This window comes from Tetrahymena thermophila (genome assembly GCF_000189635.1).
Source record: "Tetrahymena thermophila SB210 genomic scaffold scf_8254548, whole genome shotgun sequence".
Taxonomy (NCBI): domain Eukaryota; phylum Ciliophora; class Oligohymenophorea; order Hymenostomatida; family Tetrahymenidae; genus Tetrahymena; species Tetrahymena thermophila.
In genome coordinates this window covers 182,744-209,693 of record NW_002476319.1, presented here as the reverse complement: position 1 = coordinate 209,693, position 26,950 = coordinate 182,744, and the positions used below count along the sequence as shown (strand labels likewise).

The 26,950-nt window shown below is 22.9% G+C and overlaps 8 protein-coding genes across 8 annotated transcripts; 3 read left to right on the top strand and 5 right to left on the bottom strand. All coding sequences in view use genetic code 6, as the record gives it.

Annotated features, from left to right (window-relative positions):
- Positions 1-654: 654 nt before the first annotated feature.
- TTHERM_00316410 (DNA repair helicase) lies at positions 655-4,012 on the bottom strand (the record flags this gene model as incomplete). The annotated part of the gene is made up of 15 exons (XM_001021333.2): positions 655-1,119; positions 1,169-1,312; positions 1,368-1,532; positions 1,590-1,698; positions 1,746-1,936; positions 1,989-2,184; positions 2,247-2,366; positions 2,417-2,607; positions 2,670-2,789; positions 2,841-2,978; positions 3,049-3,278; positions 3,336-3,457; positions 3,559-3,689; positions 3,749-3,850; positions 3,908-4,012. 15 exons carry the CDS (start codon positions 4,010-4,012, stop codon positions 655-657), a joined length of 2,529 nt encoding a protein of 842 aa, XP_001021333.2.
- Positions 4,013-5,300: 1,288 nt separating this feature from the next.
- Positions 5,301-6,752, bottom strand: TTHERM_00316400 (TRAF-type zinc finger protein; the record flags this gene model as incomplete). Its single annotated transcript, XM_001021332.2, has 1 exon — positions 5,301-6,752. The coding sequence occupies exon 1, from the start codon at positions 6,702-6,704 to the stop codon at positions 5,301-5,303; it is 1,404 nt and encodes a 467-aa protein (XP_001021332.1). The 5' UTR covers positions 6,705-6,752.
- A 1,379-nt stretch (positions 6,753-8,131) lies between these two features.
- TTHERM_000316399 (pectinacetylesterase family protein) lies at positions 8,132-8,770 on the bottom strand (the record flags this gene model as incomplete). The annotated part of the gene is made up of 1 exon (XM_012798926.1): positions 8,132-8,770. One exon carries the CDS (start codon positions 8,768-8,770, stop codon positions 8,132-8,134), a length of 639 nt encoding a protein of 212 aa, XP_012654380.1.
- A 531-nt stretch (positions 8,771-9,301) lies between these two features.
- On the bottom strand, positions 9,302-10,492 carry TTHERM_00316390 (pectinacetylesterase family protein; the record flags this gene model as incomplete). Its single annotated transcript, XM_001021331.2, has 1 exon — positions 9,302-10,492. One exon carries the CDS (start codon positions 10,490-10,492, stop codon positions 9,302-9,304), a length of 1,191 nt encoding a protein of 396 aa, XP_001021331.2.
- Positions 10,493-11,602: 1,110 nt separating this feature from the next.
- TTHERM_00316380 (hypothetical protein) lies at positions 11,603-14,722 on the top strand (the record flags this gene model as incomplete). The annotated part of the gene is made up of 1 exon (XM_001021330.2): positions 11,603-14,722. The coding sequence occupies one exon, from the start codon at positions 11,603-11,605 to the stop codon at positions 14,720-14,722; it is 3,120 nt and encodes a 1,039-aa protein (XP_001021330.2).
- A 787-nt stretch (positions 14,723-15,509) lies between these two features.
- Positions 15,510-17,820, top strand: TTHERM_00316370 (LRRC48 protein; the record flags this gene model as incomplete). The annotated part of the gene is made up of 10 exons (XM_001021329.3): positions 15,510-15,631; positions 15,708-15,802; positions 15,908-16,024; positions 16,079-16,245; positions 16,302-16,430; positions 16,480-16,784; positions 16,843-17,232; positions 17,294-17,435; positions 17,500-17,577; positions 17,638-17,820. The coding sequence occupies 10 exons, from the start codon at positions 15,510-15,512 to the stop codon at positions 17,818-17,820; spliced, it is 1,728 nt and encodes a 575-aa protein (XP_001021329.2).
- Positions 17,821-18,436: 616 nt separating this feature from the next.
- On the top strand, positions 18,437-19,823 carry TTHERM_00316360 (developmentally-regulated GTP-binding protein; the record flags this gene model as incomplete). The annotated part of the gene is made up of 2 exons (XM_001021328.3): positions 18,437-19,325; positions 19,495-19,823. 2 exons carry the CDS (start codon positions 18,437-18,439, stop codon positions 19,821-19,823), a joined length of 1,218 nt encoding a protein of 405 aa, XP_001021328.1.
- Positions 19,824-20,341: 518 nt separating this feature from the next.
- On the bottom strand, positions 20,342-25,588 carry TTHERM_00316350 (transmembrane protein, putative; the record flags this gene model as incomplete). The annotated part of the gene is made up of 1 exon (XM_001021327.2): positions 20,342-25,588. The coding sequence occupies exon 1, from the start codon at positions 25,523-25,525 to the stop codon at positions 20,342-20,344; it is 5,184 nt and encodes a 1,727-aa protein (XP_001021327.2). The 5' UTR covers positions 25,526-25,588.
- Between the last annotated feature and the right edge of the window lie 1,362 nt (positions 25,589-26,950).

Below are 26,950 nucleotides of genomic sequence, written 5' to 3'. Positions count from 1 at the left end.
TTTATGTAAAATATTAATTTAGCATTACTTTTATCCCAATTTTAGCAACTTCCTTTAATCAATTTAAATAAAGATAATTAGAAAAATGTAAATATCTATGAATTTTAATATTTTATTGTATAGATTATACTATTAATATGAAATGTATCATATAGCTTCTAATTTTAATTTGAGAGTAAGAAAAAAAATTAATTACAATTTGTATTATTAATATGCAAAAATAAAAAGATATATCAACATTTTTCATATTTTAAAAATTTTTCTATTTCTTTCAACATAATTTAAATTTAATTAACTATATTTTTTCAAAATTTATTTCTCCTTTTTTGGATTTTGAATAACCTCTTTAAGAAATTTGTGATAAATTTATTTACATTTTAAAAGTATATTAGATTTAATCAAAAAAAATAATGAATATTGTTAGTTTAGGTAAAAAAAAATAAAAATAAATTAGAAAAAAAATATGTGTATTTAAACAAATAAATAATATAAGAAATATGAAAATATTTATCTGATTTTTTAGAAATTTAAAATAATAAAGTTATTTTTAAAGAAACAATTTCACATTATTGAAATGAAATATCAATTTTTTTTTAATTAGCATTTAAACAAATATTTAAATATCAAAAAGAATACAGTAAGATAATTTAAAATTCATTTTGTTTTTCTTTTTTTTTATGTTTTTAGATTATTTGGTTATGAAGTATTATTAGATTATTTAGTGGTTCTTTTATTTTTAGGAGCTGGTTTAGTCTTTTCTACCTTAGGTTCTTATTCTTCCTTTTCTAAAATTTATTTATTTTTTTTAATCTTATGTAATTCTTACAAAGCTTCTTTTTCCTTTTAATCTTTTTCTTCTTCCATTTAATCTTTTGTAGAAGATCCAGTGATTAATTTCTCTGCTTCCATTTTATTATCTTAATTAAGTTTATCTATTTCTTCAAACTACTCTTGTGTGAAATAGCTTTTTCTATCTAATTCAAAAGCTTTACCCATTTTTTTGAAAAACTACTCTGTTAATATAGAAGTAATATCTACAGATATATCTACGTTACAGTCAGGCATTTACTTTTTTATCCAATTAGGAAGTTTACTTTTTACAAGACTTCTAGCAAATCTCTATTAAAAAATATTTTAAATAGAATTTTAAATTAAAATTAAAATTTACTTTTTCTGCCATAATCATAATACCGTAATCAGTTTTACCTCTCATGACTCTGCCTAAGCATTAAGCAGTTTGCCTCATTGCATCGAATTCAATATATTCATTTTTAGTGATTTTGAAATTTTCTGTCAAATACTTGCATCTTTCCTTTATATTAATAATAATATTTTATAAATTCAAATAAGTTGTTAATTTTGATTACTATTAAAATTGGATCCTTAGAATTTTATACAGGAAATCCAACCATAACAACAGCTCTTCCGTAGTGTTCGTTAAAATCAATACCTTCTGCAATTTTACCTCTTGCAATTGAGAAGAAAATAGCTCCTCTGCCGCAATCACAAGCTTTTCTATAATGGAATAAACTCTATTTATTAACAATTAATAAATTAAATCAATGGCATAAACTTATTAATTTTATTACTTATGAAGTTTATGCAACATCTTTGCTTTCAAAATATAGCAATTTATATTTTCTCATTTCATCTAAAATACCTTCTTGATTCCATTCATATATAATTTTTTCCATATACCTTTTTTAAAAATTTTTTATTCCTTGAAAAATTCAATTAAATTCTACATATATGAAGGGAAAAATGCAACGATGCCATCTGGCACAAACTTGCTTAGGTCAATTAGTAAGCTTCCATAACTTCTAGTTACTGTCATATTTGCTCTTGCTTCATATTCAGAACTCAACTAAGTAAAATCTATGCCTTTAGTCGCTATTAATGGCTAAATTGAGTTTCTTGTCAATTCAATATCTATGCTCTTAAAAATTTTATTCTTATCATTTTATATGTCAAAATATTAGGTTTATTACCTTAACAGTATAAGGATTAAAATTTAAAATTTTTGGATAAATATCTAGAGGAGACATTGTACCTGATGTTAATATTACAGACTTAAACTAAGTAAATACGTGAGTCATGGCTAATGAGCAATCCAGGCAAGCAAATGTCATCAATGGATCATTTAACGAACCATCTTTTGGATTTGGTTAGTAAATGATTTTGAAACTTTTTAAGATTAAATTTTATTCAATATTAATTCTTATTGCTTATGATATATAAATTTATACCCTCTAGCATACGAAGCAAGCAACGAAGTGAAATGAGTAATTGTGTCAATAGCTGAGAATTCGTCCGTTTCAGTTATTTCTAAAGAATTCAAGAGCATATTTAATCTTTCACCTGCTAACCTAAGTTAAAAATATTAAGTTTTACTTTTTCATTGTAAATTTATAAATACTTGAGCGAGTATGAATCTAGATGACTTGATATATACATATCATTAATAAACTATGGAGGATCTTAAGTAGTGGCATTTTTTTCTTTCAGCCTGTTCTTCAAGAAAATAACAATCTTTTTTAAAAACTAAATGAAAGGCTTAGCCTTTTTGATGTGAAAAGGAATGGACTCAGCAGTTAATTCTGAAGGAAGCTATAAAATTAATTAGTATAAAAATGATTAAAATGGATATTTATTTATATTAATTAATTTACCTGCTTTGAATTTTCATTGAGTTGATTATCATTTAGGACACCTTTATTTTTTAATCCTTAGAGTAGTTAGTTATATTCTGATTCTAGCTTTTCATGATTAATTGTTTCAACTCTATCAACCTTTACAATAAATTATCATAATTAAATACAAATAAATATTCAATTTTGTACTTTTGTTCCAAGGACTTCAATATTTTTATAAGCCATGTCAAGTAATTTTCTATTAATATCTACAGTAAATACTTCTAAACAAACGTTATCAATATTGTGAGCCTCATCAAATACAACTAGGCAATCCTTCCAGAATTCCTGTGATAAATAATTTGAAATATAACTTAATAAACTATTTTTATAATAAAATTTGAAATAATTTATTTACTTTGTCTAATATTTCAGTCATTTTTGCATCTAACATGTACATATAATTATAAACTATAATATTGCTTTAATTAAGCAATCTTCTTGCTAAAAAATAAGGACAGATGTTGTTTTTTTCTCCATACTGTCTTAGATCTTCTAGGTTATATATTCCTTCTGTAAATTTCAATTCTTCTTTTTTACCTTCAAAATTTTCAAACAACTGACATAATTCTAATTAATCACTATCACCTTAGATTTTTGATAAAATTATTAAACAATCTTCGAAAATATAAATTATTAATTTACCTCTACTAGATTTTTCAAAAGACTAGGCTCTAACCCAAGGGGCAGTTAATTTTTTACACTCTGCATCTACTCTGTCTCTAGACTGCTAACGAGAAACATTTGGGTGAATGCACAGGTTGCTCCTAAAAATATATTTTATTAAATAATTAATAAAAAAATTTTAGCAAAGTAGAGATCTGAAATGCTATTAGAAATTAGGATATAAATGAATCTATCTATTTACCTAGCTGACAAACCAGTGCATAAAAATTTAAATTATTCTTCAGGTTTTTCTTATTTTCTATTATCCAGTATAAATTTTACTTCTTCTATTGTTTTTTCCATTTCAACCACTGTACGAGTGCAATAAATTAACTATATTAAAACCATTACATTTTTATCTCTGTATTAAAAAATGATTTTTATTTATTTACTTTTTTAAACTTATCCTAATTAGATTCTAAATAAGATGTAATCAAAGCTAGTAGAGATACTGTTTTACCTGTACCTGTAGGCATTTCTATTATACCATGTCCCTTCATTTTAAATAACATGTTAAATAAGTTATAATCCAAAATGACAATAATAAATACATGGTTATCTAATATTTTTTTAAGTTCTTTCATGTACTCCAGCTATTCTTTATACACAGTTGGATAAGGAAAATAAACATCCAATTCATCTATCTTAAACTTCATTTTAAACCCAACCAATAAATATTTATTTATAAAATTCTTTGATTTTGAATTATTATAAATAATTTAGCGGAATTTAACAAATCTTTTTAATTAAGATTTTAAAAATAGACACAAAATTAAAAAGTATCGAAAATGGTGGATTTTATTTTAGAAAGATTCATAATTCTTTGATATTATTCTTGAAAGCAAATATTTTATCCATTTAAATGCATGTTAGAATATTTTTCAGCGCCAATACAAAAAAAAGAAAGTTGATAATAAAAATATGTTTGAAAAATCAAAAATTTACTGACTTACTACAGTAAACAAACATATTTAAAGGATCTAGTTTAATTTTTTCAAAATTTTAATCTTTAAGCTCGAAAAAACTTATCAAAATTTTATTTAATAATTTATCAAAAAAAATTGTTTTTTAAATATGAAAAAATTAATTTTTTAAAATAAATTGGTAAATTTGTCCAAGTTTTTTATTGAAATTTAATTTTTTTTAATTTACTTAATAGTCTTCATTTTTTTAAGTAAAGATAAAATTAATTTAATCATGATAATATTAATTAATTAATTTCTTTATATATCAAATTGAAGTAAATATGAATTTTATTTTTTATTAACTGAATTATTATTTGAAACTTCAGTTTTCTAAAATAGAAATGATTTTAAAATTATTATTTTAAGAAAATATTAAATATGTTCTAATTTTTCTTAATTTTCCTTAAATATTATCTTTCGATCTATCTTTTTTGTTCATTTAGTATTTAAAATTTCTTACTAAATGAAAATATAAATTCTAAAATTGAATAAGAACTCACTATTTTTATTTAATATGAATTTTTTTTAAAAAATAATCATTAATAATCAAAATTATTTTTTTAAAAATAATTAAAACCTATTTAATTATTAACACTTTTTTAAATTTATTGATAAATATTTATTATTTATCCTTGTCTAAGTCTTTATTTTAAATTTATTCATGCAATTTTAAATATTTATTGTAAAATTAAACAAAAATAAAAACAATATATACATTTTATTAGATAGTTATCTTTCTTTGTGACATTTTGTGTTTTAAGATTCTTAATTATTGTTTAAAATTTAATTTATTTTAAATTTTAAATCAATTTAACAAAGTGAAGAGTATTTAAAAAAAATAGTTAAATCAATTAATAAATTAAAAAAATAAATAAGAGCTTAAAATTATAAATTCAACATTTTTTATTTTAATATTTTATAAATTTCATACTATACTATCATAAATTTTATTACATATTTATAAAAGAATAAAATAACTTCAATTCTTACAATTTAAGCAAGTGTATTTATCACAAATTTTACAGTAATAGTAATTATGAGTCACCAAACTTCCACAACTGCAAAATTTGTTAACAGGAGTACCAGATGAAATCCATTCTAGGTCCTTATGGTTGCAAATTGTCTTATTTTAGTCATTTTAATCTTGTTTATTTTATTAGACTTGTTAAATACTACTTTAAGAATAATATTCCTAACTATAATATTACTAACCATTATAGTTAGATGATTAAATTTCGCTCGGATATTATTGGTAATTATACATACTTTACGGGCGGTTGTAATAGTTATTATTAGGGGGATATATACCTGTATTTTAACAGGTACTTTAATAATATTAAGATGGTGGATAAAAGTTACTCTAAACCTATGATTATTAAGGAGGATATACTAAAGATTATTGTCTTGGATAGACTGGAATGTTTGCCTATGACTGTTAATAATTTTGCAATTAAGATATAACTTATTATTCTTTCATTTGATTTTCATATTTACCCTTTATCATTTGAATTCCTGATTCGAAAATTCTTTTCAAAAAGTCACCCATATTTTCATTTTATTCTTTATTTTCATTATTTTCCTTTTATTCTTCTCCATCTTCTTGTTTATTTTACTCAACTTATTGATTATCTTATTTTAATTATTATTAGATTACTTCTTCTTCTTTAGGGTAATTATATTCTAAATTAACATCTTCCTTTTACTAAATTTATAATCCGTTCTAGTTTTCACTCTTCAAAAAATCTTGAAATTGTTTGTCTAATTATTCTTTAGTGTACATAGAAGAAATCTAATGTTTTAAGGAAGCAACTTCTTTTTTTAGGCTTTGAATACAGTCGTGATTTTACTATTCAGAAAATACATAATCTAAATCACATTTTTCACATTTCACTATTCTAAATGAACATTCAGACTCTAAGTGCTATTTAATACTTTTGAGTTGTACTTGCTATTAGCATCCTTTATTTTCACAAGACACAAAATTATAATCGCAATCAACACTTTCATGCTAATTTGCATTAAGCAATTTGAGCTTTTACCTGCATCCAAGTTAATAGTTTTTACAATAAAACTCTATGTTTTCTATAAAGTTTCTTATTGACCTATGAGGTTTGTTTAAAATCCATTCTTTACAATTGTTAGGGCAAGAGCATGGTTAATCTTTTTTCTTTTTTTTAATTAAGTCTATACATCTATTGCAAAAAATTGTTTCGCATGACTTGCATTCTTTTATGTCTAAAGAAATTTCATAGCAAATATAGCACTGATAATCTTAAAATTTATCTTCTTCAGTGGTGGTTTCTTCTTTTTAATCCACAACACTACATATTCTGTCAGAGTTAAAGTAGTAATAACTAGTTTTTTCTTCAATTTCTTGACTCATATTTCTTTGATAAGTTTCTTTACTATCTTTTTTTTTTTTAATTTTTTTTTGATAAAAATACTGATATATAAATAAGATATTTTTTTTTAAATCTTATCTATTTTATATCACCAGAAAAATTTAATTTAATCAGAACTAATGTGATTTATCATGTCCTGAAGGCTACCACAAATTGTATAAAAAATATTCTAATCAATCTAATAGTATCAAAAATTTAATTTAAAATAGATAATTTTATTATTGAAATAAAATTTAAAAAAAAATAAATATTTTATTTAACAATTCTTTTTAATATAAATTCACATCTCTATATTGTGTTTAAGTAAATGAAACTATTATTTTTTTTAATATCCAAGATATGCAAATTAAAGCAAATTTTTGTTAAATGGAGAGCATAACTTGTTACAAAGCAATAAAAATCTCTATATCAATAGAAACCACCTAAATTAATAAAATCACATATTTTTATTAATTTGTAAGATTTTCTAAAATTTCTTTACTTTTTTATTAATGAATTGAAAAATTTATAAAATAAGAAGTAAATATCAGGAACTATTAATCTTTAAATACTTTTTTATAGACTAATTTGATTCTGAATTCTAATAATTTAATATTTAAATTATTTACTTAAAAAATAGAAAAAAATATTTGATTTCTATCAAAGTAAATTATTTCTAAAATTTTCATGAACTCAATCTTGTAAGCTGAAATTTTCTATTTTTAGGATTGATTGATTGATTTATTTATTTATTCTTAATAATATTCATTATTGTTATCAATTATTTATTTTATTAGAACAATATTATATTTTCAATTAGTTATTATCTACTTTTTATTTTATATTAGATAAATTTTGTCTTATTATATTCAGTATTTTTAAATTAAGATATTTCACTAAAGATTTAAGTTTTTGTTAGTATTTTTGTTAATTCTAAAATTATAGGGGTGAGTGAAATTAACTTTTAAAATAGAGAATAATATAAATTTGAGAATAGTTTTGTATTCAATTAAATGTAATTAATTTTATGAATATTAAATTTTATTTTACATTGAATCTAAGAGTGCTTACCTCTTTACAAAAGTTTGGATTTATTATTAGTAAAAGTAATAAAAATTAGGGTTAAAATTATTTATAAAATAAGTTTAATAAATTCTATAAAAATAATAAAAAGTAAATATGAATTAATAATTATTCTTAAACTAAAATAATTTTACTTTCTTTTATTAAATTATCAAATAAATATTCTATTTTCAAGCTATTTTTTTCTCTTTCTCTTATATTTATATTAAAAACACCAACGTAAATAAATCAATTATAAATATGCCTGAATTTTTTAAAGATATTTTATTTTTAAATTAAAGAAATATAAATTAAGCAATTAAGCAATAAAAATAATTAATTAGAAATAAAATGATAATAAATGTATTCAATAATCATCATAGAAAAAATTCTTTTTTCTTTTGTTTCTTTAAGGTTAAATTCTTGTAGGTTTTTAGATTTCTTTTTTGATTATTTTAACTTTATTTTACTCTTTTAACTATTAAGGACATTCTTCTTATTTTTTCAAGTCAGCTTCCTCTATTTTTACTTATGTTTTATAAGTGCACTAATTTTCATGGGTCTATAGATTATTAAGAGTAGAAATCTCTCTACATCCATTTAAGTAATAAGTACATTAATATTTTGACTCATTTATTAAAGTTTATAAGTTTTTTATAGTGTTTTACAATTTAAGTACGTTTTTGCAGTAAAAGCAATTTTAGCTTGCTTCCTATAATAAAATAGAGCAATTATAGCAATACATAGTTAAGCAATTTGAGCATTCAAACATTTATGAGCATATTTTTAGGCAAATATTGCAGCAACTGTCAATTATTTCTGGGGTTTAATCAACAATTTTATCTATTTCTATACTAAAAATTTTTTTTTATCCTTTATTTATTACAATACTACTATCATTACTGTTTATTAATTTAATTTTTTAATTATATTCTTAAAAATGTCCATCTTATATTTCACCTAAACTCATATGTTTTATTTAAAAAAGCTATTTTTCGTCTAACATAATATTTTATTTTACTATTATTTAAATTTCTTTAAAAAAATTATCAATTATGTAAAAACTAATTTCATAATAATCTTCACTCACTCACTATGTTTGTTAAATTATTAGAGTGAGTTAGTAAAAATTTTAATTATTTATTAATTTTCCAAATTATTTCAAAAGTTTGTTAAAACTTTGATTTTTAATAAAAATTTTTATAAAATTATTTGAATAAAAAGTTTAAAAATTATAATTGATAAAAATATTTATGAAAATTAAAAAATATATTTCACTAATAAATTTGATATATTGAACATATTATTTGGATTATTTATTAGAAAAATATAAATTTAAAAAATATATTTAATTAAATTAGAAATTAATTGATTTTACAAATTAAAAAACTTTTAAAATAATTCAATTTTTAAAAATAAATTTAGATTAAATAAAATTGTTTTATATAGAATTAATATGATGAAATAAGTAAATATAGTCAAGTTTAATTTCTCAGCACAATTAAATTCATTTTACAATTTTGAAGTAATCAGAATCTCAATATAATCCGTTACATGGTACATTATTAGGATAAGTGACATTATCAAATAATTTAGGTATTTGAGTAATATCTACTGTTGAGTTGCTTGTATGAACTTAAATAAAAGTACTAAGAGACTTTGAAACTGTATTACCAGATAATTAAGGAACAGCATATTAACCTGTTGAGTATGAAGCCATGTTAGGGAAAAAGCAATGAAGTATACAAGAAATCACCCAGAATCCCCAATCTGGTTTATTAGCCTTTATAATATTTAATTATTTCAGAGTTTCGTTTTGCAATGCTACTCCTCTTGCAATTTCATCGCTTGTGCAGTTTTGGAGACCATGTGTAGGAGTTATGCAGTTTACATTAAGTTTATTTCTTAAAGTATATTCATCATAAATGGATTAAATTATGAAAGTTGGAACTGGAATCAAATCAGTTATATATTAAAGATAACCACACTTATATGCATTAGCATCATCATTTATATAAGGACATCCAGAGGGTTAAATAAGGAATCTTCTATTGTTCGTAATCAGATCCCAAACTTAAGCTTATAAACTTGCCATTGGATTAATATCTGGATAAAAGGAACTATCAGGAGCTGCAAGTACTTTAATTTTTGGATTAAGGAAATTTCTTAAATACTTTGTCCAATATAAAGTAGCTACTCCTCCTGCACTCCCACCACTTAAAACAACAGTGGATGATTACTTTAAACCAAAATTATCTGAAAGTGAATTAAACAACTCCACCATGTTGTCATATCCTCTGAAGTACATAGTCATATTTTTGTAGTTTATAGGCTCTGAGCTACCCTAGTATAGATGTCCATCGCAATACCTCACAAAAACTTAATTCCAATTATACATAACAGAATTTTAAGAGGGATAGAAGAAATACTGTCCAAATATGAAGCTTAAGGGCCATTAGTTACTTGATCCAAGAATTGTACTTGCTCTTTAATAACATGCCTCAAGCACTCCTTCAAGAGTATAATGCTCGCATCTACCACCACCATCTAAGAAAATGAAAAACTTATCAGCTCCATCTCCGTACCCTTTATTAAAATAGAAACCAGGTTAAGTGCCATCAATACATCTTGCCCTTGTGTTAGGAGATAGGAAATACAGATTATTATTTTAGCAGCAAACACAATATAATATTGCAATAATCAAAAATATTGTTTTTATGATTCTCATTTTTAAAAAAATTTTTTATTTTAAATATTTATTATTTCAATTTATCAAATCTGCAGATTGTGTTTTTATGCAATCAAAAAAACTCGTTGCAACATAAAAGTATAAAATTAAATTAAAATTTAGTCCATGAAAATATTTTGAAATTATTCGTGGCTATTAAAGTTTTAATTCATAATAATTTGTGTATTTATATGATCTCAAAATCTGCCGAAATTAAATAAGCCAATATATATCATTATGTAGTATTATTATTTATTTGTTAATTACCCATAATAGTCAAATACTTAATGTTTAAATATTGATTTAAAGGGCTATTTACATTTAAAATTAATTAATTTATCATAATAAAGCACATTTTTTGCTAAACATTTTAATGAACTCTTTAGCAACAAAAATATTTGAAAAAAATGTAATACCAAAATACTAAATTGAAAAAATAAACCATACAAAAATAAATATAAGCTATTGAACTTATAAGAGCAATAAGTCTGCTTACTTTAATTTAGTTAAATATATGGAATTTTTGCTATTTAAGGAATTGAGAAAAGAAAAGAAAAATATATTAAATAAATCAAAAAATTTCAAATATTTTGAAGGGAAAAAATAATATTTTTAAAAATTAAATTAATTTAATTATTTAATTATTTTTTTTATATTTTGAATATGAAGAATTTTAAAACTTTTAGCTTACATACCCTTATAATAATCCTATTATTTGTATCTTTATTAAATGGTAGAAATTTTAATTAATCATTATATTAAATTTTTATATTCAGTAACATATCTATAAAATAATAAAATCGTACTTTAATTATGAAAAGAATTCGATTCAAAATTATTATTTTTCAATTACCAAACAAAGTAAGCAATCTTCATAGTATAAGAGTTATCTACATTTTCGCTTTAAGATAATATTGAATTTAGTATATTAAATAATTAAAAGCAATTCTTAGATCTTAATTATTATTTTTTTTACTATTTATCGTTGGATTCTAAAATTGAATAATAATCAATCAATTAAATTAGTAATATTTAAAGCAAATATATTTTTTGTAAATAAGTAAATTTTATTGATTTTTTTTTAATTTATATATAACTTATTATATACTTATGGAGATAAGTGAATTACTACGCAGAGGTAATTTTAGTCGCTCATAAATATTTTAGTCATATATTTAAGGAAGTTAAAATTCGCTTAATGATTAAGATGCTGCATCTCATGTGAATTATTCTAAATCTCCTACTAAAGCAAATTTAAATTCTAAGTGTTCGATGAATAATACTAAAAATTCTGATATATCATATAGTAGCTAATATGGAAGAGACAAGTTCTTTATAATTAGAAAGAATAACTCTAAAGATACATTAGCAAAAGGAGTATTGAAAAACTAATCTTAGATGAGTTTAAATGATGAAAGCCTAATTAATATCTAGAATACTTATAAATCAAAAGCAAATTAATCAACTGGTGCTGGATATTTTTCAAGTGTTAAGAGCGAAACATAATTCACAAATAATATTGATGAAGATACCAAAACAGATGCATAAATTTTATCATCTTAGAAAAAAAATGCTCATCACAAAAAAATTGTTTCCATGGATCATAATTATAGTGGTTAAAATGAGTAGTGGTTAAAGAAAATATACCCACAATCTCAACAGTAGTCTAGGAGAAACAAAGAAAAGTTAAGTCTAGAAAAAGAAAAATTATAAGAAATACTCACTTAATCTACAGCATTTGCATCACCTAAAAAATACTTTCATTAGAAATCATAAAGTGGAAGCTAAATTACAAATTATGGATAGACTTTTTATCAACCAAGCAGTTAAAAACATAAGAGATAGTAATCTTAAACAAGTTAAAATGATACTTTCAAGCACGAGTCTACAATAGAATCTCCTATGCCAAAAACATCTAAGCAGAACCTTTTTTAAGAATCATCTAAAAATCAAAACCCTTATTTCAATTCTGTGAAAGCAGAAGCTCAAAGTCGAAGCACAACAAACAACTTCAAATATTTTTTAAAAGATATTAAAGATGATAAAATATAAAATGATAACTAATTAAATACTTCTGACCAAAATATCAAATGCTAAACAGCTAGTTCTCAAACAAACAATTAAACTATTCTTAGAAATACAGCAACAACCAAAAAATTTAGGAGTTAGGAAAAGTATTAAGAATAAAATTAATCATAAAAAAATTTTAGTTCTAAAATAAACCCTTTTTTCTCTTCAACAAAAGATTAGAATAAGAAACCGAGCTCTAAGCTCGATCATAAGCTTAGTCAACGTAATATTCAGATAGGAAATATCAGTTCACCGATTTCTGAATATTTTGAAGATTAAGAATAGTACAAAAAAATATATAATGGTAGGAATATTAATTAAAATATTTCAAGCAAAACAATAGAAAATTCATGCAAAGAAATTTTACCTCAAAAAGAAGATAATTAAGCTTAGCATAAAAGCAGTTATAACTTTAACACAATAGTGAATATAGTAAGAATGAAAAAAAAAGTAAATGAAATAGTTAAAAAAAATTAAGAAACTAACCATAAGAAAATGAAAGAAAGTGAAGATAGTGGTTCAGATAGTGACAAGTAAGCAAATAAGCACAATGCTTAATTTTAGTCTCATAAAACTACTGTCCATACCTAAAAAAATGATGAAGGGTGTGATATTCATGATATTTATGGAACTTTTAATGATAAGATAAAATAACTTTAGGATCAAATTTATGAAGCCATCTAAGATTATTAGTTAGCCTACACAATAATAGAGCATGTTGAAAAAGAAAAAAATTAATCTAGAGTCATAGATACGGTTGAAAATACAATATAGTCTATTTTTTTATCTTTGGATTTCCTTGAAAAGATACCAAACCACATTAATGAAAGAGAAGAAATAGATAAAATTCTTTCGTAATAAGCTTTGGCAATAATGAAAAGCACACAAGCTAATCTTGTCATACAAATAGAAACTGTATTGATTTATGCTAAATATTGCAAGGCGATTTGCAATTTCGGAAAAGCCTTAAGATTATACAAATAGTGCAAAAACATGTCAATTTCACCTCTTATGTAAAGATATAGAATGAAATCGTATAAAAGTATAGGACAATGCTTTTCGAATTTGAAACTATATAATATGTCCTTATTATATTTTGGTAAATATCTAGAATGTGCATGGTACTTAGACGATACTGATGCAGAGCTTTAAGCTTATGATCTAATTGGTATGACCCATTATCTTCTAGGTGATTTAGAATTAGCTAAATTTTATCATGAAAAGATGATTTAAAATGATAATGAACCTTCCGAGTCTGTGGTAAAAACTCTTAATTCTAAAAAAATTGTAGAAAAGCTAAAAAAATTAAATACTGAAGAATACATTTAAAAGATGGCAGTTAGCTACAAGAAGTTTTTTGCTAAAATCCACAGCATTGATTATGAAGAGGATTATGAGTGTTCGTCTTCCGATGATGAATTTAAAATAAGTATTCCTAAGACAAGTTCTCAAAAGAAAAACTAAGACTATGAGCAGTACTTAAGAGATTTATCTCCAAATGCTAAAAAGAAGTTAGAGTCTGAAAAGAAAAGATTTATAGCAATATATAATGCCGAAGATAAATTCGCTTAGTTGCAGATTAAATAATAAGCTAATTAAAATATAAGAATGCTAGAGTACAAAAGGATGGCATTTTAATTGCCTCCTCAATTAAAGTACACGTCAGCAAAATCGTTTAAGCCAATTAATAGTACTTAAAAATTTCCTTTCAGAATAAATCAGTTCAGTATAAATAGAAATTTAGATAATTATCTTGCTTAAGATCAGCGCATTTTAAAATACTTAAATTTCGATTTTTACAAGCTAGTAGAAGATAGTAATGACAAAAAGTTGAAACACAAGATAGTTTAAATATTAAGTAAATTTTAAAATAATTTGATATTTGCTCTTAGTCAAATTCACTGCTTAAGAGAAAGAGATAAATACAAATAGAACAAAAGAAGATTTGCATTTTCGGGTGTTGCTGATTTCAATAAGCCAAACAACTTAATCCTCATGAATATTAATTTCTCATAAGAAAAAATGCAATAAGCTTTAGAAGAAAAGAAAAAATTTCAACCTCAAGAAGACAAATCCAAACCAAATTCCAATAAATAAAAATTCCTTTTTATATAAAGATTTCAGATGCCTTCAGAAGTGGAGTCGTATTATAAAAAATGATAGAGAATATTAAAATTTACTCTTTTTAAAAAATTCAATTTAAATTTTAAAAAATTTCTATTTAATTACAATATTAAAGTCATCTAATGAAATAAAAAAAGATAGAATTAACCATACAATTTGGAATATAAAATATTATTAATCATTAAATATGAAATTTAAAGTATCAATCATCTAAATTACAATATAAAATATTATAATCTAATTATACATAAAAACTATGAACGATATTATATGGAATATAAAATTTTATTAACCATCATCTAATTTAATTGATAAAAGATTAGTTATTTAATATAAAATAGATAATATTATTAATCTTCTAATTATATTTCTACACTATTAATTGTCTCATTATATATTTAAACTATTAATCGTCTATTTTGATATATATAAATATTAATTATCTAATTTAAAAAACATTTGTTATGGATGATTTATAAAATAGACTAATAATCTAATAATTATATTAAATAGAGTTATCATCAAATAATAATATAAAATAATTGATAACAATAAATTAATTGAATAAAATGATTTATGAAATTACATTTATATTTTAATATGTATATACATTGTTTTTTGTAAGATGATAATAGGAATTAATTTATGGTATTTGAAAATTTACTTTTCATTTTATTAATTTAAAATTTGTGAAAATTAAAACTTCCAATAGAGATTAATATTAATAAATAAATAAATATTATTACGATTATTGTTTATTTGATTATTCAATTAAGCTAAATTAAATACATCGTATCATAATTTTATTGAAAGATCGTTTATCATGTCGAATTACATTAGCAACTACGTTCAAAGCACAATCGTAACCAAGACTGTCTAAAACAAAGACAAAAAAACAGGAAAAAATTCAGTTGATCCAAGAGTCATCAATGAATAATTAATATTGTAATCAATTCATTCAACATTTGCAATAAATTTTGAAAATAACCCAAAATTATATTAAAATTATTTTTTTTAACAGAGACGCAGTGAAGTAATTTAACTAGGAAAACAATAAAATTACAACTGAAAATATCATTCTTTAGTAGTTAAGGCAACTTTAGTTATCATTTAAAAGTAAAATTAGTTTGATTGTTGCTTACTTTAAAAAAAATAATTAATATACAATAATTGTACTCAAATATGAATTTAAAAAATTAAATTAACATAAAATTCAAATAGATATACTAAAGATATAGCACTTACAAGGTCTGGAAAGATTAGAGAAGCTACAATTAGATAATAATATTATTGAAAAAATAGAAAACATTGATCATTTAGTAAATTTGAAATGGTTAGGTAAATATAAAATATTAGCAATAAGTAAATAACAAACTCTATTTTGAATTTTAGATTTGTCTTTCAACTGCATCAAAAAAATAGAAGGACTCGATAAGTTAAAGGAACTAACAGATCTCTCCTTATTTAATAATTATATTGAGAAGATTGAAGGCCTTCATAATAATACTAAATTAAACGTATTTTCTATTGGCAACAATAGATTAAAATCATATGAAGAAGTAAGTATACTTAATTATTGAGTATGAAAATCATTCAAAATTTAAATTGTCATTAGATTACTTTATACTTTGGTTACAAGCCAAGAGGTGAAGAAGGCACTAACGATAGACCTGAATTCAAGCGTCTACAAGTGTTAAATGTTTCAGGAAATCCATTCACAAAAGACAAAGAAAATGAATACAAAGTAAAAGAAAATAAATAAATCTGTAATAAAATACATTTTTTTCTATTAGAATCATATTATTTGTGCTATTCCCAACCTTAAGTACTTGGATTATGTTTTCATTGATGAAGGAGATAGATAATTAATAAGATAGGATGAATAGATTAGTAATAGCTACAATTTCACAACTACTGATTACTATCAATAAATGTAAGCTCAAGAGTAGAAAGAAGAAATGGATAGATAAACTTTAAAAAAGAAAAAAGATGCAAGAATGGATATACTTGATAACTTAAAAGACGAATATCTTAAAATCGAAGACTTGCAGAGAGTTAAAATTATCAAGCCTAATTAAATTAATGAAGAAATAGAAAAGTAATTAAACTCTTTATTTATTTAGACCTGCATTTATATAATTATGTTTAAAAATAAGATATTGTGGTAAAATCAATGACCACGTTGTAGAAATGTAAGCAGCTGTTATCTAGAAGCACTAGCTCATTTTATAGGAAATGTCTAAAACTGAAGTATCATACAAAGAGTAAGAAGCTCTACATGAAAAAGAAACTTTGCAGATATTAAAAGAATTCGAACACGAAAAGAAGGTTGAATTTAGAAATTGGGAGAAAGAAGCTGCTAATGGTGATGCTAAAAAAGAAGAATCAAGGCTAAAAACATTATTGTAAAAAACAACAAGTTTAAAAAATAAGCTTATGGATATAGAAATCCAACTAGTAGAGGAATTAGAAGCCATATTCACAGACTATGATACCAAAAAGAAAGAAACTGCTTGGAAAGATATAGAAGAAATAATAGTTTTAGGGTAATTTGAGATGAAAAAACGACATACATTTATTTATTACTTATTAATATAAATTATTTAGATAAAAGAAAATAGAAGAAGAAAATGTTAAATTCTATTCTAACTTGAATGTCATCAAAAATAAAGAAGAAGCAAATTACAACAGTACCCAGTAGTAATAACTAGAAGAAGAAAATAATGAAGAAGATGATGAAAAAGCTAGTGTAATACAAAAGACTTAATTTTTCTCATTTATTTATTAACTAATTTACTTTTTTAACAAATTAGCTTCTTGAAAACAAAGAATAATTGGCTTAAATGATTGGTAATATTAAAGAAACTCTTATCGATTCTCACACTAAAATTGTAATTATTGCTATTATTTATTATCATTTCTAATCCAACAAATTCATTTTAATAAAACAGATTCTTAGTGCCTAAATGGAATTGCAAAAAGACTTAGCAGAGTATGCTAAATAACAAAAAAATAAAATGTACGAACGTAACAGAAAAAATATTAGTTAAATTATTGCTTAAATAGACGCTTATTAAACTGAAATCAATGAAAAGCTTAAATAAGGAGATGATGAATCCGATCATGAAAATTGAATTATTTTAAAAAAACTTTCATGAAATATTTTAGTTCAAATAATAAGTTAAATAGATCTATCTATCTATTGACTTAATTGTATTTGTATAAATTATTTATTTTTATAATATCTTTTATTCATAAATTTATTAAAAAATTTAAAATATTATTTAAATAATTTATTCTTACGTAAATTGATTCATTGATACATACATTTTTTCATACATACAACCAGTGTTTTTGTTAATCTTTTAAAACCTCATTTTAATTAAGTAGACAGAAAGAAGGAGATAATGAATGGAGTGAATATAAATATTTATATGCAGGTTTTAACATTAATTAAGATGAATCACCTTGTTGGAATGATTGCATTGATTTAATAGTGTTTTTGATTTTAGTTATTTAGTTATTAGGATCTACATAATTTAAATAAAGTACAAATTAAGAGAATATCTTTATTTACTTAAAAAGAAAAACAAACAATATTAAAGAAAGACTTTAAATAACCTTCTAAATAGTTAAAAGAAGCAAATTTTATAGTTTTTATTTTCTGAATTAATAAGTCCATACTAAACAAGCAAGGATAACACTAAATTAACAGATAGAAGATATAGTAGTTGAAATTATCGAATAACAATGGGTGTTTTAGAAAAGATAAAGGAAATAGAAGAAGAAATGGCCAGAACCCAAAAGAATAAGGCCACAGAATATCACTTGGGTTTATTAAAAGCAAAATTAGCAAAATATCGTACTTAGTTATTAGAACCAGCTTCCAAGGGTCCTAAGGGTGAAGGTTTCGAAGTTTAGAAATTTGGTAATGCTAGAGTATGTATGATTGGTTTCCCTTCCGTCGGTAAATCTACATTATTGAGTTCTATCACTGAAACTGAAAGTTTAGCTGCTGCTTATGAATTCACTACTTTGACTTGTATTCCTGGTGTAATTAATTATAATGATACAAAGATATAACTTTTGGATCTTCCTGGTATCATCGAAGGTGCCGCTGATGGTAGAGGTAGAGGTAGATAAGTTATTGCTGTCGCTAAAGCTTCTGATTTAGTTCTCATGGTCTTAGACGCTTAAAAAAGTGAGGAACACAAAGCCAAACTCACATATGAATTAGAAAAAGTAGGTATTCGTCTCAATCAAGAAAGGCCTGATATAACAGTAACTATAAATAAAACTGGTGGTGTAAAGCTTATATCCACTTGTTAATTGACAAGAATCGATGAAAAGCAAGTCAAAAATATTTTTTCAGAATATAAAATTCACAATGCAACAATTTTGTGTAGACAAGATGTCACAATTGATGATATTATTGATTCAATTGAAGGCAATCGTAAATATGTTCGTTGTCTTTATGTTTATAATAAGATTGATACCATCTCAATTGAAGAAGTAGATATGATAGCCCGTCAACCTAATAATGTCGTTATTTCTTGTCATCAAAAGCTTAACTTTGACTATCTCCTTGAAAAAATTTGGGAAAATCTTGGATTAGTCAGAATCTACACTAAAAGAAAAGGTAATTTGTTAAATCATTAGTTAACGTATAGACAATCAAGTGCAAAAAAATCACATAAATATTAGGTTTGATTATGTTAAATCTTATTTAGAATTAACCAAAATAATACTTATTGTTGAACATAAAATGTTTGTTTAAATTTTTATAAATTATTCATAATATTAAATAGGTTAACCTCCTGATTTGGGTGATCCTTTAATTTTAACTCACGGAAGAAATGGTTGCACAATCAAATCAGCAGTTGAACAAATTCACAGAGATTTGATTAAAGATTTTGCTCATGCAACTGTTTGGGGTAGAAGTGCTAAATTTATGCCTTAGAAGGTTGGTTTAAATCATATATTATGTGATGAAGATGTCATTTAAATCTATAAGAAGGCTAAGACTTCCACAAAAGCTAAAGAATCTAATAAATTAGTAAGTGTAACAGAAAAGAAAGATGTTAAAAAAGAAGCAAAGGACATGAAAGACCAGAAAGCTAAGGATAAGAAAAAATGAAAAAATAAAAAAAATACATAAGTTATAATTTGTGGTTATTTAAAAATTAAAATATTTTCTTTATTGTAGTCAATTAATTTAATTCCATTTTACTTCTATTAAATCGATAGATTTAATTTGTTTTTAAAATTTCTAATTTAACTTTTCTTTTCTTTAATTTAACTTAAATTAAATTAATTTTTTTTATTTTTAAAATAAATATTTTGCTTAAACATTTTAAAACATCATGCTTCTGAATAAGTAGATAATTAAATGTTTAAAATTATTTTATTACCCTATATGTTCTAATTTACTATTATTACTCTATCATTAGATTTTGTATACAATGCATTTTTAAGGGTGAAAAGTAAAAAAAAAAAATATTTTTAAGAATACTTATTTAAAGAGATAACATAAGTATAGAATAAATATTTTTATTAGAAATAATTATAATTAAATTAATTAACTAATAAATGAACATAAATATTAATAAATACTTTAAAATAAAATTTAAAAAGACTAAATAGTATTTGTTTATATCAAGAATGGTAAAATGTAAAGGCTTTTTCACTTCTATTTTTATTTGTTACTGGAGAATTTTAAGCATTACTTCTAGCAATTATACTTGTTTTTTACTCATTTCTTATAGCATTAGAATCAACTAAGTTGTTTTAAATTGCCTGATTAAAATTCATTGTTTAATTTAGTTTGTTTTAGTTAATGCTTGTGCTATTACTTTGCTAAGTATGGTTGGCTATAGCATTATTTAAATTATTATTTGAGATTAGCCTATTTCCTGATAGATAAGAAAAACGGTAAGAAGTGGAGTTTGTAAGTTCAAATTTATTTTTTATTTCTTCATTATTCATTTATAAAGAGTTTGTATTTTCTTTGAATATAGTTTCTTAGTCAAAATTCTATGAATGCTAATTCTGTGTTTAGTCGTCATGGTTTTACTTTAAGCTAAATTAGCTAATTTTACTGAAAATTGGATTTACCGAAAATGCTTTTGGTTAAATATTTGGACTTTAAATTTGCATACTTTTTGATATATTATCATCTATAGCTTATGAGTAACAGCTCTTTACTCTTGTTTATCTTACAGATCCGTTTAGTATTTCTTTTTGAGTTGGTACTTTATTTTTAGCTGAATTAGGAACATTTTAAGAAGAATCGCGTGAGATATGTTTTGAACTGGATTCATTGTAAACTGAGTTATTTCGAAAACGGCTAATAAAGCTTGCACTTAAGTCTAAATTTTACTAGACTGGAGGTGTATTCACTACTTTTTAGAATGAAATTAATGGAGACTTTGTTTTATTTTATGCAGGTAATTAAAGCTATTCTTTATGGGCTTGATTTGCATGAGGGATGCTTTTTCTTAGGTTAGGTATGCCTGAATATAATACAGATAAACCCAGATTTTAGCTTTATTGTTAATCTTTAGCAAATTAGTCCATTCTCTTTTTAACAGGAGTTTATATATTTAATAGGGACATATTTAGTTTAGATTTTTCTACAGATAAAGGACCCTAAAAAGGTGATTACTAGAATTTTGTAGAAAGGTTTGGAGATTAGTTTTCGATATATTAATTTGCTAAGTTGATAAAAGGAAAAGGATGCTAATTACTACTTTAATGATTTATATGCGTTTAAGGTGATGCTATAGAACGAGTTTGTGAAATTTGCCCAATTTCTGGATATAAAACCTCTATGTTTTTATATATGGAAAAGGATGTCGTGATTTCATTTTTTTTTAAATTGTACAAGAAATTGATTTAATCAAAAGGACCAAGATATCTAAGGTTTTTTCTGGCTGAGCGCAAGCCTAAAGTAAAACTATTTTCTTCATCAATAATTTGATCTACTAGATTTTAGTCATGAAATTAATACTATAATGAGGATTCTATTTTGTGTTTTACATCTTCGATATCTTAGAGACAAATGTTTGTAATTTCTATAGTAAAATACGAGGAATATAGCTCGCCTTCTAGGGGAGGAGTATTTTCAATTATTTTCATGAATATTTCGGAGTTTTATTTACTATGTATTATTGAATTTTCAATAAAATTATAAAGAATATTATTGACTCTACCTACATCTTACAGGATAATAATATCATCTTTTAAATTACTATCCCATTAGTCTTTATGCAAGTCGTTACTTATACTTGTTGCACTTTTACGCATGCCATGATGCTTATTTGTAAAATCTTTTTCCTTTATATGGTCATTTAAGCTCTTTTCAGCTTTCTTATCACGGTTTTTTTCTTTCTTATTAATTTTTTTCTTTTTTTTATTTGATTTATTGCTTTTATCTTCATTTTTTTTCTTGTTGGTTGTTCTCTTTGATTCTTAAGAAGAGGTTAGACTATTATTGATAGTAGAATTTTCTATAGATTTACTTTGAGATTAAGATTGAGAGGAACTTGATGATTCCTTAGAAAGTTAGCTCTAAGATTGTTAATCAATTGAGGACAAAGAAATCTCTTTCTAGTTTATATCATTTATCATTTGATTACTTAATTAAACTTATTAAAGAGAATTTCGAGATTAATTGTTACTTAAATACCCATCTTTTTCTTTTTTTAATGGAGATAATATTGAATTAAAGTTTTTGCTCTTAATTTTCTAAAGACTGTTTTCACCAAATTCAAATTTTTAATCTAAAGAATGCAGTTTTTAAGGAGAAATTTCATATTAACATGATTCGCTTAGATCAGAAATTTCTTATAGATTTCTAGATTCGAGACTACATTTTGGAAAACTTACAATCAATGGATTCATTTTATTTTTTAGTTTTTTGGCTAAAGAGTTTTCGAGATTTTCATGATTAATTTCAATAGCTGGAATTGCCTCTTAAGAAGAATCATCTAGATTTATTTTTGGAATTATCTATTTTTTAGAGTTTTTTAAAATCTAAAGATCTAAATCATCTAACACATGATCGGTAGAGTAATTATGTATTAACGAGCTTAGTGGAGATTGCATTATCTATTGAAGTAAGCTATTAGGAGGGCTAATGTTATTCTGAAGATTTAAAAAAGATTGCATTTTAATTTTGTCAGATAAGCTATATTACTCTACACAATTGATAAACTTTTATTATTAATTGAAAAAACTATTTTAATAAGGTTTCTAATTAGAATATTAATTGTTGCTGCTAAAATGCTCATCTAAATGTAAATAATCAACAGATTAAGACATCTAATAAGAGTTGTTTGGATTTGCTTCAGAACCGAGATAACTTTCAATTTATTTAATATTAACTTTTTACTATGAATTGCTTAAATTGTATGGAGAAAAATCATTAGATTATACAGACTTGTTCCTTTTTATTTTATTGGGAGTGCTTCCAGTGATGTTTAGATAATTTAGATTATCTAAGTTAGCTGTATATTTTTAGGACTGATTAATTGAATTTTAAACAGAAGCTTCTTCATTTTTTTCATTTTCTTCATTAATAATTTCTTCTTTCCTAAGTCCTAATTTAATTTATTAAAATGCTGTTGATTGTTAAAATTCGATATTTGAGGGATTTGGCATTTACATGTCATTTATTTATTTTTAATTATTTAAGGTGCTGGTTTGATTGTCAAATTATAAATCATTATGGTTTGTATATTGATTATCAGTATTTGACTCGATGCCACTTGATTGGTATTAAGCTAAATTTTAATTTTAAGAAAGTTTATTGGAATTTAAAATACTTTAGCTAAATTATTAAAATTGCTGATGCTATGATTGTTGCTGCTATATTTAAATTAATGAAAGAGGTGATTTATACTAATTAATTTAGCTGTTTAAATAGTAGCTTGATCTTCCTCCATTTTTTGGAGAAAGTTTTTAAAGATCAATCTGAGAAATCTAAGAATGCGCTCCTAAATGCGATTGACTAGCATACTTACTCGAAAAAGCTTAAAGCGATTCATCAAAATTGTTTAGATGAGAAAGATTATTTATGTTTGTATTATTCATAGTTATTAAGTGATTATTACTTAAATTTAAATTATTTTATTAATTTAGTTATATTTAATTGTAATGACTGTAGCAATTGTTTTAAATATTTTAGCTATTTATTTGATTATTATTTGAGCTTAAATTATTACTAAAGTTGTTTAAATTTATATTTTTTTCCTATATTTTATTTGCTTAGCTTTAATTCTCTTAGTTGTCTGTTTTTTTCTAATACTCGTACTGAGTTGTATCAATGTGCAACCTAAACTTTTAGTTATTTTTGTGGAGTTAATAAGAAAATCTCTTTAATATAGTTCTTATCTACTCAACTATTGAAAATCGCTAAGAATTTATTGGAATTTTTTTTTTAGAATACGACAAATTTTGAACATTTTTTACCTCATTAATTGTCCTTTAGCACATCTAAAATGTGGAAGATTGTAATATTGAAAATATTGATTTAATGCTTTCACTGTCATTATTTTCAATATTTTATATAGCTTCCTTCTAAAATTAAATAAAGTTACGAATGATTTGTTCTATATTATTTAAAACTCTAATTCTGCAGTGATTATTTAAGTGATAAGATACTTTCAACAAGTCATCTTTGCTCTTAAGTCTCTCCTCGTTAGATAAATTATCAACAGTTATTATTGCATAGTTTTAATCAAAAAAAAAAGGCATTAATTTAAGCTAAAATAGCTTAACATCATTTTCTTATTCATATTCTATTTTTAGCTCATAAACTTTCTTGCTTAAATTTTTATCTTAAGTTGCTTTAATCATGAATTCTTTTAAATAATGCTTCAAATTTTTCTTATCTCTATTTGCAAAATTTCTACCATTATTTGCACTTTTGTTTGAAAGATAAGTGTGCGACCTTTAGGCTCTATGCAGAGCATTATTAACTTTATTCATTTACAGTAAACTGGTTCTCCTGAATTTCTACAATCTTTATTTGAGAGGTGATGAGGTTCCTTGTTAATCATTGTCAACTTTGCTACCTCTTTAGCCTTTAGATCGCTTATCATATTTTGTAGGTGAATCTTTTTCATTTGCTTATTCTGTGTTAGTAAACTTTGTGTCACTCTAACAATTTTAAGATTATTAAACACATGCTTCATCTAAGAATATTTATAAGTCATCGTCATTGTAAATTTTAAGATTTTACTAAGTGAACTCATTTGAAGAATTTAATACAATACGCTAATTATTGCTGTCATACTCAATCATAATTATATTTATAGGTAAAAAATATTTAATTACTTTTTGCCATATTTAATTTGTTTGGCTTGTAAGAAATAATTTTTCTTTACGCCTTTCTTCCTAAACAATTTTAGTAAAGGCTATTAAAAATGTCAAAGTAAGAATAACAATCATAGGCAACTTTAAATAATTTTGTTCATAGATATTGAGCAATATTATTTGCACAAATGAACTAATCAATAAAAACAATTTAAAAAACAAGTTGGTCCCTGTAAGAAATAAATAAAATATGATACCAATTGAGTATCCCTAAAAGAAAAGATTGTAAGTACTATATTATGTAGTTTCAAAAGAATCAAAGATGTAAATGATAATAATTAAATGCTATGACAATAGAGAGAAATACTACCAAATATTAAAGTAATCGGGCTTTAATCTAATCAGTAAATAATGGAAAACTTATATGCCAAAAATTATAATGAAAACAATTGCTGTATAAAGCTGTTTTCCTTGAGGAGTTTTTATAAAATCTGAAATTCCAATAGCAGTAGTCATAAGCATTAATATTGGGAGAATTCTTCTATACAAAAGAACTATCCTTTTTGCTTCTAAATTAGTATATTTCTATGACATTATCGGAGTTAACACCCTCCTTTTACATCTACTAAAAAGCTTTTTCATGGATAAACAACTCTCTTCTTATTATTGGCCAATTCAGTTTCTTCTCAATATGCAATTAATTTATTCTTGTTTACAAAAAAATAGTAAATTAATCAATCAAATTTTTTCTTGTCTTGAAAATTAACTAAAATTTCTAATTAATTTATGTAATTGATGTATTTAATTCTACTGCTCTTTTCCAAATGTTATTTATTTTGCGTGTTAAATAATGTCTTATTTTTATAGTATGAATAATTCACTCACGAAAATTAAAGTTTTAAAAATTATGTAAACTCTTTCATTTAAGCCAATTATATTAATTTACTTAGTTATTTATTTTTACTGAATCCATAATTTTTTTTTAATTATTTTTTGAAAGTTTTTAATCTTGACTTTAAAATTTGTTTTTTTTATGTCAAAAGTAAATGATAAAATTATTAACTAAAAGCAAAATTATTTTTTTTTAAATTTTATTTTTCAAGATATTTTATTTAAAAAATGATTTTTATGAAATATAAATTTAATTTTTTAAACTTTCTGTTTCGGCAAGAAGTTTCAAGTTAGATATTTAATAAATATATCATATAAATTAATTTAAAAAAACTATGCTTTATATTGTTTAAATAAGTAAATAACCTATAAAACTTTTTATCTAATAGTTATGAATTTATTTAATTTATTTTAAAATTAAAATCAGAAAGTAAAGAGTTAAAATAGATTTAGAATTATTAATTTTTATTTAAAGTTATTTAAAAGAGAAGTTAAGGATTTCAAAAAATATATTTATATATTTTTAACTATTTAAATTTAGCAGCATACTTTTTCTTTAAATTGATACCAATTTACTCTTACAATTTATTAAATCATTTCCTTGTTAATTATTTTTAATATAATTGAGCAAAATATTTAAAAATCATACTAATCCTAAGATTGATAAATTTTTTGAAGTTTGATTAGTAATAAAATTAATATGTTATATAAATTAATTTAATAAAATTTTGCTTTATATTTTTAATTGATAAATAAGTAAATCAATTATAAAATTGTTTATTTAATAGTTCTGAAAATATTTAAATTATTTTTAATATTAAAATCATAAATTAAAGTAATAAAATAGTATTAGATTTACAAAATTTTTTATATTAATTTTGATATAATTTCATTTAATAAAAAAGTAAGAGATATCCTAAAATATTATTAAATATTTTAACTAATTTTTTTTAATAACTTAGCTTTTCGTATATGATTTCAATTTAGTCTTACTGTTTATTGATTACCTTGTAAATTGTATTTACAATAATAGAATTAAATATTTAAAAGTCATGT